This window comes from Pelophylax lessonae (genome assembly GCF_965119305.1).
Source record: "Pelophylax lessonae genome assembly, chromosome: 1".
NCBI classification, from domain to species: Eukaryota; Metazoa; Chordata; class Amphibia; order Anura; family Ranidae; genus Pelophylax; species Pelophylax lessonae.
This window is the reverse complement of record NC_138768.1, coordinates 221,867,831-221,886,379: the sequence shown is the minus strand read 5'-3', so window position 1 is coordinate 221,886,379 and position 18,549 is coordinate 221,867,831. Positions and strand designations below refer to the sequence as shown.

The 18,549-nt window shown below is 39.3% G+C and overlaps 1 protein-coding gene and 1 pseudogene across 2 annotated transcripts in view; both read left to right on the top strand.

Moving 5' to 3' along the window:
- The first annotated feature begins 3,845 nt into the window (after positions 1 to 3,845).
- LOC309568234 (ADP/ATP translocase 2-like) lies at positions 3,846 to 5,113 on the top strand (annotated as a pseudogene). Its single transcript has one exon. The product of its transcript is annotated as an ADP/ATP translocase 2-like (transcript).
- A 10,048-nt stretch (positions 5,114 to 15,161) lies between these two features.
- Positions 15,162 to 18,549, top strand: part of RPH3A (rabphilin 3A) — a 291,534-nt gene continuing 288,146 nt past the window's right edge. Inside the window, exon 1 of the mRNA XM_082259275.1 lies at positions 15,162 to 15,240. Within this exon, the coding sequence (XP_082115401.1) occupies positions 15,164 to 15,240 (77 nt within the window). The 5' untranslated portion in view covers positions 15,162 to 15,163. The remainder of the gene's footprint in view (positions 15,241 to 18,549) is intronic.

Genomic DNA, 18,549 nt, shown 5'->3' with positions numbered 1-18,549 from the left:
GATGCTCTGGGCAGAGTGGGATGGGAGAGAGGGGGGGGGGGGGAGTGTCGGGGCGAGGTTGATGGTGTTTCCCCAGGGTGTTTTTTCTGTGAGGAGGTGTTCCTCACCCTTGCCAATGCGTTTTGTAAATCATATGTCCAATAAATATATTTTGCATTGAAATTGGTAGCCCTTGTAGTTGTATATTGCTTTGGTTGTTGTTTTTTTTACAATGTAAAAAAACTGGCTGTAAAACATCTTGTGTACAGGCCTTAGTTGAGCAGTAGTTAGTTACATTAAACTGTAAGGGTATATTCTGACATTCAGAGATAAGGAAGCTACTTGGATGAGTAACAAATGTAGTAAGCATTACAGAACAATTGCAGGTGAACGTAACTACTACTATCTATGGTACTGTTTTTGTTTGTGTTATTGAACACTTAGGGCCCTTTCACATGGGCGGACCAATCTGACTTGCCTTCCAGTTTTTCAGGCATTCTCGATTGGACCCTCCAGTCTCCTCTATGGACCGGAGGGTGTAAATAGACAGGTGTCCCTTTACACCCGTTAACATCTGATTAAATCTGATCTGCTAAAAACAGAAGGATGTTGATCCATTCCCCATCCATCTGGCAGATCAGATGACAGTGGGGTGTAATCATCCGACAGCCTATAGAGGCGTGCGGGCTGTGTCTCTGTCTGATCTACATAAGTGAAGTGGACATGGACCAGCCACTGGCCTGCTCAGCAGGGATCAGCAGACAGATTCACCCCTGAGAAGGTGGACTCCAATGGAGCCCACCCCATGTAGATGGGGGCTTAAGCGGTATTAAACCCCAAAACAAAAGAATAATATTTTGCAACCTACCAATCATTAAAGTGGTGGTTGCATTTGTTTTAGTTTTTTTTTCTCTCTGCTTTCACCTGGTGATCCTGCCAGTAACACACCTCCTGTATTAGAGTGCCTCCACTCTGGATGAAGGAGAACAAAGGCACCTATGAACAACAGGATTGGCATTCTCGTGGGGAGGGGAGTGTTAGATGTACTAGCAGATTTAGATACACAATAAATGTTTTACATAAATAAAAGCTTTGTATGTGCCCTTGTTAGTGGCAAATATTTTGTCTCAACTCTCTAATCTGTTTTTGCTGTTGAAAAACTACAGACTTACTAGCTGGATCACCAGGTGAAAAATAAATAAATTGTGAACATACAATAGTATGGTATTGTTCATATTCCCATCGCACACACATTCCAAGATACAGGCACATCTATAGCGGGTGCTGCAGTGATCACCAGCTGGACACTGGATATATCACAGATAAATATACATGTTCGCCAGCACACCATGGATCTAGCATTGCAGTCCAAAACTTTTATTGCAAGAAGATCACATCCCAAAAGGGTAAGTGCAACGTTTCGGAGCCACGCAGGACCCCTTCATCACAACATAGGTTTCAGTACTTAAATTGTTTGTAATCTGAGCACCCTGACTAAGCTATTTGTTTGGTTTTTGATTAAAGAGTGAACACAAAAATATATCTTTATTCTGCAATAATGGTAATAGCTTTACCCTGGTAGGAAAAAAAAAAAATACGTTCCCTTTGGGCTTTGCAAGAAATGATCATTCTGCCCGCAAAAAAATGTAAAGAGAAGTGATGGAATCTAAAAACACAAACATCTATGCTCCCCTAGATGGCTGCAGCATGGATCTGGTGCGAGAACTGAAAGATCAAGGACTGCTGATGGCTCAGTTCTCAATCTTCAGTAAGCAGAGAGCCAGTAACAACTACCAGCTCTGTGCTCTGCCCTTCCAGAACTCACTGGAAGAGCTTTCATATTTACTTGGATTGGGTACCTCCTACACATACCATGTCATTTAATATGTAATTCTTTAAAGAACAAAGAAGATATATCTGTCTCCGTCACACAGAAATATCAGTTGAGCTGTACTTGAGCTAATTTAGCTGAATGGTCATCAAAGAAACTAAAGACCACTATATATAAAGACATTATTCAACACTCCATTATTGCGTTGGAACACAGTTATATATTTAATGTAATGGATTTTGGGTATTTGTGGATTGTCTACTTTAGGAATCTCCACGGTTTCAAATATACAATGTTGACCGTTTTCTGTAAATCCAGAATCTTGGGCAATTTAGGTACTTCACTACCTTTCCTACTGAATTATAATAACCCTGGTTCTGCTTATATTACTATATATTTATTATTGGTGAATTTTCTATTTCTGTAATTTGTGTTTTAGTTAAGAGTTTATTACTACCAGAACTTCATCCTCCATTATAGGGATGTTTATTAAGATTGCTGAAACACGACCAATCTGTTTGTATTAATCAAAGGCGAGGAAGTGTTGCACATGAGTCAGTTATGGAGCTGAATTTTTTACAAGATAGCAGGAAATGTAAAATATTTCAATACCATTTACAATCTACTTCAACAAACAGAAAAAACAAACAAATAGAAAACATCTATATACACAATCTTATATCCACCGGTTATCCAGAGGAAGGCAAAAAATACCCCATAAAGTAATTATCCAATTTGCTCCAGCGAGAGGAAAAAAATTCCTTGCTTATCCCCCAGGAGGCAGCAGGATATTCCCTCCCCTTTCCCTAAGGAAGTCACGTGATTGTGATGATATGCATGGGAGGAGTCGGGCATACGGGAGCTGCTGCCCCGTCAGATGATTTTTTAAAGCGCATTGTCTCAAGTTGATATTATGCAATATATATGAAATCTCTATATACTAAACAATGGGAGTGTATTGTTTATACTGAGGGGTTGTGGAGGAAAGGAAATCCAGACAAAGCCAGCTCAGTGAGGAGAGAGGAGAGTGGAAGGAGATTCAACAGCTTAGGTGCCTGGAATTAACCCCAGCAGGGGAAGGCAATTTTAGACCTGGAAATGGGTCTAAACTGGAGGTTAGCGCAGTGGTGAAAGGTGGTGGGAGTCACTACACAATTGTATTAACTGAAATCCACAAGGGTGAAGGTGGAAAAAAATGCGGAATATGAGAAGCACAATTAAAGAAAAAAAATATTTGAAAGAAGAAAAGCACTACTAATTGAATTATAGTCATCTGGGACTGTCTCATTGTCTTTATGTCACTGAATAACGGTAGCAGTTTTGTGGTTTGAAAGTAAGGTTTTGGTCTAAAAACATTAATTGGGATTGCACACGGATAGGCGCAGCCAACATTTTTGATTTTATTTTGTTTGCAGTTGTGGGAACACAATTATTTGGTGGCAGCCATCAGACACAGGGTAGAAGTGAGGGGCACATCAGGTTAGGGGGCGCAGGATAATACACACCTGTTTGGCTATTCCCTTTATCAACTATCCCTGGTGTTATCAACTATAAATATTAGTATCCAGTTATACAGTAATTTGTACATTTTGGAATTAATCCAACCCTTTTAAAAAAAAAAAAGCTATCTACTGAGCTCGTCAGACCTAGTTCTTGAGGGAGTCTAATCCACATTACACAGCTTTTACTGAGAAGTAGCCTTTCCATACATGGAGGTAAAATATCTTTTTCTCAAGATGTAAAGAGTGCCCCCTTGTCCTCTGTAGTGACCTTAATCTAAATAATATAACCATATGGACCACTTAAGTATTTGTACATGTTGATCACATCCCCCCTCTTTTCAAGAGAGAATAAATTCAGTTCCTCTAATCTATTCTCATAGCTGAGCTCCTCCATGCCTTGTATCAGTTTGGTTGCCCTTCTCTGCATTTTCTCCAGTTTCCCAATATCCTTTTATTGTGAACAGGTGTTTAAAACTGAACTGCATACCCAGCCCTCGGAAGCTTAGTGCTGCAGCAAGAGCCACTCGCCTCAAACACCGACCGCCATCATGACCGAAGCAGCAATCTCCTTCGCCAAGAACTTCTTTGCCGGCGGTGTGGCCGCTGCTATCTCCAAGACCGCTGTAGCACCCATTGAACGAGCACCAACATGCAAGCAAACAAATCACAGCTGACAAACAATACAAAGGAATCATTGACTGCGTTGTACGTATCCCCAAAGAACAAGGTTTCGTGTCCTTCTGGCGTGGTAACCTTGCCAATGTGATCAGGTATTTCCCAACCCAGGCCCTCAATTTTAGCTTTCAAAGACAAGTATAAGAAGATCTTCCTTGATAATGTTGAGAAGAGGACCCAGTTCTGGCGTTACTTTGCCGAAAATTTGGCATCTGTTGAAGCTGCTGGAGCCACCTCCTTGTGCTTTGTCTACCCACTTCACTACGCTCGAACCCGTCTAGCTGCTGATGTTGGAAAGGCCGGCGCTGACAGAGAATTCAAGGGTCTTGGTGACTGCCTTGCCAAGATTTTCAAATCCGATGGGCTTAAAGGTCTCTACCAAGGTTTCAATGTATCTGTCCAGGGAATCATCATTTACAGAGCTGCTTATTTTGGAATCTACGACACAGCTAAAGGTATGCTTCCAGATCCCAAGAACACACACATATTCATCAGCTGGATGATTGCTCAGACAGTAACAGCAGTTGCCCGCTTTGCCTCTTACCCATTTGACACAGTCCGTCGTCGTATGATGATGCAGTCTGGAAGAAAAGGAGCTGAGATCATGTACAGTGGCACAATTGACTGCTGGAAGAAGATTGCAAGAGATGAGGGTAGCAGGACTTTCTTCCAGGGTGACTGTTCCAACTTGCTCAGAGGAATGAGTGGTGCTTTTGTGTTGGTCTTGTACGATGAGCTCAAGAATTACATCTAAGTTTATCCTTGTTCAGATGTCTGTGACCTGGCTTGCTGTATTATGTAACATACCCTGAATGTTCTGGACTTTCTATTTTTTTTTTTGCCAACACACCTTTTATTTATAAAATGTAACTGGTAATCTTACTGGTTAATATTTGGGGAAACAAGTTTATTCCATTTCACCAGCTTTACACATTAACATAAATCATTCCCTTATACCCACTTACTGCCAGTGGGGCCTGCATTTGTAGTGCACATCTGATCTTAGGTGGGCTTACCTGATGGGACTCAATTCAACGTTCCTTTATTTTTTATTTCAGTCATTCATGTTTTTAAATAACCTAGATTGGAGGAAATAAAAAATATGGATCTAAAAAAAAATAAAAAACTGAACTGCATATTCCAGATGAGGCATTACTTATGATTTGTACGAGGGCAAAGTAATGTCTGTTTCTCTGGAGTCTATACCTTTTTTAATACAAGATCTGTTATTGTTTTAGTGGGTTCACAGGGTGCAGTGTGTTGGAATTTTTTTTCTATTTATAACCCAATGCTGAATGACTAAAATGTAATTGGTTTTGTTGCACAGAATTTTTCAGATCTTCTTAGAAGTAGTTAATAGGAAGGTTTGGGGATATCACTTCTGTACAAGATAGAATTCAAAGCATAGGCATTAACCTATGTGTGTGCAAAGGTTACTGAAACAACATCATTCTCTATCGAACAGAGGTAGGCTGGATATACACAGGTGACTGAAAAAAAGGTGTCCATTCTTGAATAAACTGCCAATGACTAGCTAGCTACCATTACAACATTTATGTCTAATTGATGTAAAACAAGTTGGGCATGCATGCAGCAAACAAATAGTTCCATACTCTCTATACTCTCTCATGGATGCCACTAGACCTCTGAAGGTATGCTGTGGTATCTGGCATTAACCCATCAGTAGCAGATCCTTTAAATCCTGTAATTTGCAAGGTGAAGCCTTTATAGATTGGACTTGTTTTTCCAGCACATCTCACAGATGCTTGATGGCTTGAAATCTGGAGAATTTGGAAGCCAAGTCCTCATTGTTGTATTCCTCAAATCATTCTTGAACCATTTTTGCAGTGTGGCGGGGTGCATTATCCTGCTGATAGAAGCCCCTGACATCAGGGAATACTGTTACCTTGAAGGTATGTACTTGGTCAGCAACAATGTAGGTGGCACATGTCAAGTATGTCACATGAATGGCAGGACCCAAGGTTTCCCGGTTTCCCAGTGGAACACTTACAAAAGCATCACACTTCATCCCCTGGCTAGCCTTCTGTATATTGGCATGCTGGAGCTAGGTAAGAGATGTACATGCACCTGCCAATCTACATGATGTAAAAGAAAATGTGGTTTATCAGACTAGTCCACCCTCTTCCATTGCTCTGTGGTCCAGTTCTGATGTTCACATGCCCATTGTAGGCGATTTTGGCTGTGGACATGGGTCAGCACGGGCACCCTGACCAGTCTGCAGCTACGCAGCTCTATTCACAGCAAACTGCAATGCCTGTTTTTTCTGCTTTGAACACATCAACTTCAGGGACAACATATTTACTTGCTGCCAAATACTGTATAATCCATGACCTTAACATCCTAATGTAGCAAGATATTTAATGTTATTCACTTAACCTGTCAGTGGTCATAGAGTTATAACTAATCGGTGTATATTCCCGTATTATAAGGAGTTTCTGCAATCATCCTCATGTGCATTGTTGGTTGCTTTTTACCTTGCTTTCGTACCTTTATTACCTTTCTTTAATACAACTGCTTCAGTCATTGCTTGGGAACATAGTATAGACAGTAGCGTACTGACAGCTCAAAATAGTGGATGGATGCAGCAGGGAAATGGTGCAGATGGCTATGCAGTACTGGTAGGAGTCTTTGCTTTAGTGCTGACAGAAGAGTTCAGCCACAGGTGCTGGATACTGCGGGCAATGCAATGAACTGAGGCTTACTCACTAGACACCCACATACCGTGACAGCAGCCATTCAGTAACAAAACGTGTATGGACTACAGATGTTGAGTTTTCAGGATCTAGCGTGCTGTGTTCAGCATGTTTGTATAAACGCTGGCATATGGCTAATACTGTTAAGTATAGCGATTGCAGAAGAGGGGTAGTCATCACTGCAGAAAACGTCTGGCTGCTTAGCTGCAGACAGTTAGATGATTTTGTCAATGCTAAGTGTTCTATGGGTACCAAGCAGGTCTGCTGATCAAACACTTCTAAGTTAAACCAAACTGTGCCTTAAAGCTGCATTACACAGCAGGCATTACCTAAGATGCATGTCGGAGTAGATTAAAATAAACACATGCACTGCTAGGATTCATTTGCATTTCATTATACATCATTATGGACTGAAGTCAATTTATTCCTGGGTGGAGAAGGAGTGCAGTGAGTGTGTAAAATCAACCTACTCTTTTGTGGAACAAAAGCATAAACGTAGCACTATGCAGATTTTGCTGTAAGCATTAGTATAGAAGCTACTATTGCTGATATCTTAATATACTAGTCTCCTGGATTGACAAGTGGTTTCTATAACACTTCATTTTACATTTCTGGATCTGCATGTTCCTAGCAGGTCAGTCCCGCTGAAAGCAGACACAGCCAGGAAACCAGCATTTTTATAAAGGTCAGCAATAGCAAACATTGTATTTCTTTCAGTGTAGATTACATTTGAGTGAAATGTGATTTCTAACTAAGGAAAATAGTAACTTTTCCTACTTTGACATCAAATATATTTATATATAAATAAACAGTTAACCACTTGCCGACCGCCGCAAGTAGATATTCTGCGGCGGTCAGCCCCGGCCAGGCAAAGTGACGTATATATACGTCACTAGCCTGTCACCGGTTTGTGAAGAGTCCGTGCGTGTGACCGGCGGACCCGATGTCCGCCGGTCACACTGAGATCGTCGGTAGAGAGGGAGAAAGTCAGGCGGCTTATGTAAACAAGCCGCCTGTCATTCTCCCCTGTGTAAAAATGGAGATCAGACTGTTCTACTATGTAGAACCGTTGATCTCTGTTTTTACAATAGTAGACATGTCCCATCACAGTTAGAAACACGCCCCTAGGACACACTTAACCCCTCCCTCTCCAATACAGTTAACCCCTTCCCTGCCAGTGTCATTTTTACAGTAACAGTGCATATGTATAGCACTGATTACTGCAGTAATGTCACTGGTAACCCCAAAAGTGTCAAAAATGTCAGTCAAGGGTCCGATCTGTCCGCCGCAATGTCGCAGTCCCGCAAAAAAAAAAACGCAGATCGCTGCCATTACTCGTTAAAAAAAAACACCAAAAATGACAAAAAAATTTCCCTTTGTTAGTAAACGCGATAACTTTTGCGCAAACCAATCAAAATACGCTTTTTGCGATTTTTTTTTTTACCAAACATATGTAGCATAAAACAAATTGGCCGAAAATGTTAAAAAATTTAGATTTTTACATTTTTTTGGGGAATTTCATATAAAAAAATGTGAAAAATATTGTTATTTTTGCAAAATTTACGCTCTTTTTTTGTTTATAGCTCATAGTCAAAAAATCGCACAGGTGATCAAATACCACCAAAAGAAAGCTCTGTTTGTGGGAAAAAAAGGACGTCAAATTTGTTTAGGTACAGCGTCGCACGACCGCGCTATTGTCCGTTAAAGTCACGCAGTAAAAAATCGCAAAAAACCCCCTGGTCAGGAAGGGGGTAAAATCTTCCGGGGCTTAAGTGGTTAAAAATTAACTTAGTTTGGAAAGATTTTGGTTGACTCAATTTTTCTCCTCTCTTGTTTTTCTATTTTTCCCTCTTTTTTGCTTCTTTTATTGATACTTCAGCCTGCAGCACATCTGTACATAATGAGTGTGCAGAATGAGCACCCCAGAATATGTAGGATGTTGTTATAGAAGGTATACCAGTATTCACTTTTTAAGGAATATTGTGTAGTAAGTTATTACCAATTCACACTGACTTCCTACCTTTGTACAAATGTAATGTGCTCTTGATTTGTATTGTGGTAAATAAATGAATGCCATGAGATTTTATGTTATAATACAAGGCAGCCAAATAATCAACTTTGTAAATAGTACTTATGTCTTGATTATTCATGCTCCCACAAGCTCAACTACCTTTTGTAATCAACCCAAAATGTTTAAACTTAGCTTTTTTTGAGGGAGGAATTATCAACACTCCAGAGGAAAGCAAAAAAACCCCCAATAAAACACCTGCAAAAAGTTACATTTCATTGAAATTTGAAACTGAAGTCCTGGATATGTTAATGGAGCATTGTGTTCCTGCTCAGAGTCGGTTCACACTGGGGCAACTCAAAGTCTCTCTGACTTTGAGCCGCCCCGTGCAGCACGACTTCATCGCAGCTTGCAAACGACTTCTATAATAGAAGTCAATGCAAGCCGCTCCGATGTTGCCCCGAAGTAGTGCAGGAACCTTTTTCTAAGTCGGAGCGACTTGAGTCACTCTGATTAGAACGGTTCCATTGCACAGAATGGAGCATGACTTGTCAAGTCGTGGCAGCGTGAACCGGGTCTAAGGTTTTCTGTATTTTTTTTTTTATATAATTTTTCATTTTTTATAATCTATATCTGTAGGATTGTACACTGCCGCTAGTAATCTGTGACCACCAGTTTCCGAGTCATGTGATTGTGTAGGTTAGGTATATCAAAACTTCTGCATCGTAGGCTACTTACTCATTCCTGTTCAAAAGATTAGGAGGGAATTTTGTTAAAATAAATACACTCAATGTTAATTTTTAAAGTGGGTGGACAAAACACATAAGTCGCCTAATTTAAAATGTTTTTCTGTTATATGACACCATTGTCAAACTTTTTTAGTTTGGTTCCTTTAACGCCAGTGAGAAAAGTAAATTGTTCTCAGTCTTCTTGTAATAAGACCACTGAGCTTGGTGCCTTGAGTATAGACCATTTCAGTCACCTCCCAAATCTGCTCTGCATTTCTATTCAACCATGCATAAAGAGCAAATGTTCCAAAACAGGCAATACAATACAACACAGGCAGTATTATGAAATACAGATTTGCTTTTGCAGGCTCTCAGGCAGAAGCTTGCTGCTTGTATTGCATACAGTGAGTACTGCGTTGTATCTCTACGTAAAGCTTCTCCCATGTGTAAGATAAGAATTTTTGGCAGAAATGGAAATCATGCTGACCCCAACACAGTTTCCAAAGCAGTGAGGCAGTTTTTTTAAGGGAAAGGATAAAAATGAGTTGCCAAACTGAGAACCAGAGCAGCATTCTGGAAGTATGTCTACTGCATAGGTTGAATTAATTGTTTTAAAAGTGGTAAAAAAACAGTGGGGTGGCCTGCTCCCCAGGATGACTGGTCAGATACAAAAGACAACCAAAACCAGATTTACAGGAAAAATAAAAAAAATGACAATATATAATGGAGATAAAACCATTTGATAATATAATTTAGGATAGGACTGCAGAGTTGACGTTCACAAGACAAGCCTTATCTAGGATCTCTTTTTCCTATTCTTTGCTCTGCTAGCAACCCAGGAGGTACACTCAGCAGAGCCAAGCCATAGAGGTGTTTCATATCATTATGCCTGAGAAAAAAAAACATTCAGGACATTTGGAACCAATATTGATCCTCCACTTGGTTATTTACTTTTGTGTACAAACTCATCTGTGAAACCAACAAATGCTTTGTGTGCATTTCACATAGATCATTTTATAAAGATTAATATTTTTGTATCTCATAGTCTAGTGACAGGATTTGCTTCAACAGTGGATTGCTATTTTGAAAATTTTAATTTGGCGAACTAATACAGACATTTTATAATGATTTACAAAGATTACACATTGTTATAAAAAAATAAATATACTATATGGATGTATGTACAAAGTACAATGCTTAGTTTAAAAGAAGCTTTATGTAAATAGTCTTATCATCATGCCTTAATCTGTTATTAAAGAGGAAAAAATAGCACCCAGTCTCTAATCCTCCACATGTCTTTTATTTCTACTCTGGCTTACACTTTTACCTGCTTTGCACCTCTACTATGCCTTGTATGTAAGTCAAAGAAGAAATAAAGGACTTCTAGAACATTAGAGACCGGGTGCCCTTTTTTCTTTTTGTTCGGATGATTGAGAGGTTGACAGAACCCTGAATAAGCACCACCATCCCCTTCTGATAAAACATGATATATGGATTCAGGAGGTGTTGTGCTTTTTGTTTCTGTTGTATGACTGTTATTAAAGAAAACTTTTACTCTGGAAGTTGTGCCCAGAAAAAGGTGGGCAGATGGTGGAACACTAGTCGCCAGTTTTGCCTGTGGTCTTCCTGTAGCTAATCTTTCCTCAACTCTGCCTTACAATACCTTGTTTTGCACTGTGCCTGTGTGGAGGCATCTGCCTTGGTAGAGGCAGGGTATGCTTTGTTCTGTCAAGGCCTCTACCAAGGAAAACAGTAAGGAGCAATGTAATGACATCACCAAATCGCTTTCCAGTTTCCTGAGATTAGTAGTCTATGGCATCACCTCGCTCTGTAAGTATAGCGCACTGAGGCTACAGAGTGCCTAGGCACAACACCTATCAGGAAATGCATTGCTTTCTCAAGAGGTAATGCTGACAAAAAGGTAGATTTTTAAAGGTACTGCTTAAGTGCAATTAACATTTTAGCCTGTTTGCTATAACATAGAAAATCTTCACTTTTTGAGTTCAAATCCACTTTAACTATTTGTAGTTTGTATATTTGTAGATCCTCATGAAATATGTCAGCTTGTTGGCTGGGGAGGAGTCCTGAGCACCATTTTGGTGCTGGGAACCTAGTTATCAGAGGAATTTTGTCTCCTTATTAACACACTGAAGCTGCAGACAATTTGGTTGTCAATGCATTGTTGGATCATCCTGCTGATCACCCAATCCAGATATCAACTATCAGGGAGTAACCAAAAGTTTCACTGTGGCAGGACAGATAGTTTGGATTCTGTCCTGGGCAGGACTTCATGTTTTTGCTATATACATCCCAGGTGTAGACAGTTGACAGGCGGTCTTCCTCAGCCGGCAAGGCCTCGTTCCAGAGGAGTGATCCCTACACCTGGAGGTGTTCCAGAACTTGTGTTGTAGAGGGGGGGGGGGATGCTGGATGTGGAACACCGGGCCTTCCTGTTTAATAATAAACAGAATATGTGTGTTTTCAGGTACAGGGATCCTCTACTGGAAGCAATGGATGCTTCGATGGCTCCTTGGGATCAGAAAATTCTCATCTATGCATTTTTTCCCTGAAACTTCTTTCTAATCTGCTTCTCATGATTGAGATGGAAGGCATTCTGCAGATCCTCATTGATATGAACTGGCCAAGGCGAATGTGGCACACATCTGTGGGTGATGCCAGACCATCAGCGATTCCTATCCTAAGGGACAATTTGCCATTTTGCTTAATGGTCACTGGCTTTAGTTCAGACATGAAAGGCATACCTCACTTTATTTGAGTCTTGGAGATTCCTCCTCCTGAATTTCTCTGTGGGACAATTCCTGTTCTTCCTGCAGCTTGGTCTGGACCTGTGTTTGGCTCTCAGACAATTTAGAGGTCAGTTTTCTGCCCTGTCTGCAGTGTTGCCTTGTTTCAATGATCATTGGCATTTCACCCCTTGATTAGGATCTTTATACAGGAAGACTTCCATGTAGTGCCTCTTATTTACTCCCCTGGTATTTAGTGGGATCAGAATTTGGTTCTCTCCGACCTTTAAAGACTGTCATTTTTTTCTAGTTCTGTTCTGTATGGACCCCATATGGACCCAATACATGAACTTGGGCGTCTCGTTCCACCTTCACTAGGTGGCTCAGACAGACCATCATCTAAGTTTATGATCTCATAATTTGGTCCTACCATTTCCTGGCAAGGCGCATGCTACTAGGTTTGGAAGTCCTTGTTTTTTTCCAGTTTACAAGGCCTCAGCCTGGTCTTCTGCAGGTATTTGGGGCTATGCAGGGAGTCCCCAGTTTTCTTTATTTTTTTTCCTGAGTCTGTTAGACATTGTTGCTGAGTTGGCTACCCATGAGTACTTTTGGACATCCAGACAGTCTAAAAATTATTGTGTCCTTCAGTGGACAAGAAAGAAACTAAGATTTTTGTACTCCCTATAAAAATATTTTCTTATTTTTATTGAGGTTCATAGGGCATTCACCTCTGTATTTATCTGTACTACTTTGTTACTGTGCTGGCTAATGTTTTTTTTGGCCATAATAGGCAATATAACCCAACAGTCTAATAATCCCAGTGTACATCAATGGACTTAAAAAAAAAAAAGGGTTCTATAGTGAGTAAAAACATTCCATTTTCTCCTAGAGGTGTATGCCTTTTTCCTTTTAACTCCTTTTTTTAAAAAAAAAATAATATTTCAATTGTTATTGGTGTTATACAGCTGAGTATTGGGTTAATATTTAATGTTTTTATACATGCATCTAGTTTGTGCATTGTCCTTTTAATCCATTTTTTAAAATTGAAATTTTGAATGTTATTAGTGGAATACAGAGTAAAAGACTAATTACATTCTACCTACTCTTGGTTTTAAAAGTGCTCTTAAAATAAGAGGTCAAGTTGTACATGGAAGACACTTGAAACAAAGCAGAATTGAATTTCTTTGACAGAAAAGATTAATGCATTAAAACACTAGCCTGTGACATTGCCTATTCAGTTCCGGAAAATACTATTATCAGAGACACTGAGGAGTGAGTGCACAATGTAGAAAGGTATATTTATGTTAGCTATGCTTTATGCCAGAATGTCCAGAGAAAATTAGAATCGGCATTCCTCAATCTTTCTCATGCATTTATGCATGCTGTTGTCTTTGCATTTGTGTATACAGTATGTAAAGTTTCCTAATACATCATATTCGCTTTGGAATTTCTGTGAGTGTCCTAGCTCTACAACTGCATATTGGACTTCAGCTTAGTGAGCCCAGGATAATACCATGATACATGTATGATGATCACCCTTTTGTGGACATTGCCTATCCTGATATCTTTAGATTCAAACATGCAACAGTAAAAAAAAAACAGTATATAAAAAAGGCAGATTTAATGGACCATTTGGTCTTTTCCTGCTGTCGCTCTAATAAAAGTAAAAATATACAAAAACAAAACACAAAAAAGACAACAAAATAAAAAAATAATTGAATAGTTATTGTGCAAGTCATATGTAAATTGTAATATTTGTGCTTTGTTGTTCATGAAAGCAGTTAAAAATTGTTTTTACTTATCTGATGCTCAATTTTGAGTTGGCTTCACTCATTCTGAAATGGACTGTAGACTTGGTTTTTGATAATGCAGCTCAATCCATGTGCATTGCTTATAAGCCCCCTATCTGGTAAAGCAGCTAAAATTGAAAGCAATGAGAGGTGTCTTACATAACCGAATATACAGTGTACAGTACATGGTTAAAAAGGCCGGAAAAGACTGAGGTTCATAAAGTTTAACCTCTCACAATAGGGGAAGACAAAAATGCATGTAAGACACATGTAAAAGTAATGTTAAAACTGTCTTGCATTGTGTTTGTTATATTTTATTGCAATATTTGCAGACATGATTGTGTGAATATGGTCTAAGTGCCGGTTCACACTACCGCGGCACGACTTCGGGGGCGACCTGTGAAGTCGCGTGCACTGCGACTTCGGCGCGATTTGCATGGACTCCATATAATGAATGTCAATGCAAGTCGCTCCGATGTCGCCCCGAAGTAGTACAGGAACTATTTTCTAAGTCGGAGCGACTTGAGTCGCTCCTATTAGAACGGTTTCCGTAGCACTGCATGGACCGAGACTTGTCAGGCTGACCAGTCGCCTGACAAGTCGCGGTAGTGTGAATGGGCACTAAATGTTGTTGTTGTTTGATTTATTTATTTTGTTTTTATAAAATAGATGTCATTTTTTGAAGAGGGGCTATATTAGTGTTTTGTGAATTTTGATTTTGTTCATTTATTTTTACATAGAATATATGTTTTTTACTATTCATATAACATTTTTGTTTTACAAAAATGTTTAATACAGAATAAACAGAATGTAGGATTGGCTACTGCCCTGACTGCATTGAGCTGTGTAAGTAGCCCTTATTAGCAATGCAGATAAGGTTAGACTGGAAATTGTGCAGTGTATGAGAATACATATTTAGAATCCTAGATGGATGTCTTGTATCTCCCGGTTATTCTGATGTATAGTTTTTTTTTTTTTTTTGAAATTTTGAAAATCACAGGTTTTAATGTGGAATAAATACTGTGAATATTTTATATTCACAAGCAAAATAAATAAATAGAATATTTCTATGAATGTGATACACGTAATATATGGAAATAAATTGACATTTCTTTGAATTTTTGGTTTAACAATAACGATTTTAAAACTTCACAAATGTTTATATTGTTTCCACCAGGCATTAAAAAGAACCATGACAGACACGGTGATTGGAAACTCTTCTAACCGCTGGACGTGTCCTAATGACAGACAAATGGGTCTCCGATCTAAGTAAGTAAAGCTGAAATCTTTATGAATTTAGCAGGTTGTAGAGAAGAGCGGTTTTAAATTATTTCAGTGGAAATTCCATTGGAGCTATGTTCTTCTAAAAAGATCTGTAGGAAGCAGGGGAACTTCCAGTTTGGCTTAATAGTGTGTATTATTATTATTATTATTATTATATAGTATTTATATAGCGCTGACAGTTTACGCAGCTCTTTACAACTTGAGGGTAGACAGTACAAATACAATACACTTTAATACAGTAGGAATCAGAGGGCCCTGCTCGTTAGAGCTTACAATCAAAGAGGGACGGTCAAGAGATACCAGAGGTAATAACTGTGGGGAATGGGCTGATGGATGTGTATCTAATTTGTGCAGCACATAAACTTTGTAGTAGCTATAATTGATTTATTTTTATCCACTCTTCTGACCTGTCTGTCATTGATGTCCATAATAGTTCCTTGTGAATCTGAGACTGTAGTTGTTGTCCATTGTAGCACCATGCCAATCCTTTCTCCTCCCCTTCCCTGGAAAACTCCCCCCTTTTTTTCATTCCTTCTACTCCTAGGGGTATGTTTTTTACACACTAGGGAATACAGTCACATTCAACATGATGCTTTTTTTGGCATTCACCATACATTCATCATACATTTACATTTGACAATCAACATATTTATGCACAACACTCCTTTAGCATTGATTGTTATATCCCTTAAACCTTGCTTTTCAAAAACAGACATGCTTTTGCTAGTATTTATAACAGTGTGAATGTTAATGAAAGTTGAAAGCATTGAATCTGCAGTGAATGTTTGATGTACAGTAAGAATATTATTGTGTGAATGTTCAGGGAATGGCTGGTAAATGTTTTGAAAATAGCAAAGGATGTAGAAAGTTCTGACCGAATACAGTCTGATTGTCCGCTGTTGGAAATTGGGGTCAATTCACAAAGCTTTTTATTGTCTGTTTTACTATGGGGTATTTAATCATCTGCATAGAAATACTTAATTGGCCAATTCCCAAAAGAAATTACCTTGCATCATCAAAATTAAGTGTATAAATGATAACTTTAGTTAAAATCTGAGAAGATTTTAATAGCCTAAATATTTTTCTAATGTCTTACATATATTTTTATTACTTTTATATTCAGCTTTAAAGTATTTAGTACTGCATTCATGGGACACAATTGTGACAACACTGGGGTTTGCCAAATGGGCAACTTTCCTGTACTCCCAAAGTAGAATTCTGGCTAAAACCTAACTAGCCTTAAAAATGTTCCCTACCCCATTATAACACTTATATTAACTAACTTGTGTGAAATAAATGTTCATACTTACCTAGTTTCAGCCTGCTCTGGTCCAGTCATGGAATCCAGCTCCCCTGTGTCAGCCAGCAGTGGCTGCAGAGGAGAGGAGGGAGCATGGACAGTGTTTGCCCCATGGGAGCCTATGGGAGCCACCATTGCTCCTAGTAGATGTCCCAGCCACTGTTGGATGTTCTCTCCCCTTCCCTGCAGCTGCCACTGGGGATAAGTTTGGATAGATTTTAAGAGAGGGAGGGAGCATTTTTATAGTAGTTATGCCTTAGTTATGCCTTAGCTGGAACTCTACTTTAAGGCTGGTTTCACACCTGTTTATTGTGGAAACATGCAACACCCCAGTGCACACAGGTTGAAGTGCATGTCAACACAAAGAACAGAATCTGTGTGTTGTGGAGCCGTGTGTTCCAATTTTTTTGTGTGTTATACTGGGGCAGATCTTTCAAAGGTAATTGACTGCCACAACTGATAGTAACATGCACATGTTAACATGTGCAGTAACACATCGCAATATGCTGGAGAGGTGTGACTGGAGATCTAAAACCTGTATAAAAATGCAGATTGTGAATGCACGTGCAAAGCAAGTTTTTTTTATGTGAATGTGCAGGGAATATTATATTCATCATGTTATAAATAGGGCAAATAGCACAGTATGTGTATTTAGTGAACAACAGATGTTGGTAAATGTTGGTTAAGGTTGCTTGATCCGGTGAATGTGCAGTTGAATGTTCCTGTAAGATGTGTTTTATAAAACTAGTGAATGATTCCTCAGTTAATAAGCGGTGAATGTTTAATGAGTGTTGCATTCACTGCTTTATAAATGTGCCCCCCATGGGTATCTAAGGCCAAATCATGTTTTGTCATTTTTAAATAAAGGGGTTAGAAACCCCGTCCATTTTTTTGTACTCTAGTGTGTCACTGTTGAGGAGACATACCCTCTTTCGTTTACTCTGACAATGGTCACCAGGACTGAAAGTGAAAGAAAATACAAACTTTCCAGTTGTTACCAGAACAGAAATAGAGATGAAATCTGTTGATAGGGGAAATTTGTTCTTGGGAGAACTACGTGGGTACTTACCTTACTTGGAAAGATTTTTTCTCACTTGTGCCTACAGGACTGGGAGTAAATTCCATCATTCAGGACCCAGATGGTATGAAAGAAATCTGGCAGGGTTTTAAACTACTTCTTATTCCCATCCTATATTCTTATACAACATAAAAAAAAGAAAATATATTTTTTTAAAGTTGGAATATTCAAACATTTGTAATGTGTGATATAGAGGAGTAGTACCATATTTCATGAATGTCTTTCCATACTGTTAGTAAGTATGGGCATATCTGATGCTAAAAATGAAAGTGAGCAGTTGATTGAAGGTAAGCAGCATAGCCAAATTCTCTAAAACACCAGGCAACACCTGCAGAAACATGTACCCTGTTTTAGCTTCCTTTCTGTAGTTGAGGTCATGCTACCAGATGCATTTAGCTAAAGAGAAACCTGTGCATGCTGTTACCATCCCCCACCCCCCTTTCATTGAGCTGGCGGCAGTTTTTAAGATAGGATGGTCAGTAACAGTGTAAGAGAAAATTAAATAAAGGGTGCGCATTAAGTGGGAGTAGGGATGGTGGACCGAAGAGATAGAAATTTTGCTAGCTTTAAGGGCTCGTTTACACAAGCTTCATCTCTGGAAAGCGATCGGTAGATCACTTTTCAAGAAGTGTTTGATAGGCATTGAGGAGGTGTTATGCCACCTCTTCACTGCCTTTTTTAACCTGCTTAAAACCCACACTACTGCTCCACTACTGGGTACCTTTCTACCAGTTTTGAGCCGGCCCTATTCAGTTGAATGGATTGTGCTCAGTGGGGGGGGGGGGTTAAAGACTACTGAATGTGGAGGGGGGGATAACACATGTACACCCCTCTCCACTGCCTTTGCACCCTAAAAGGGAGCGGGGGGGGGATTGAAAGTGTAGACATGGCCTTGGACCTTTGCCCTTATTTGTTT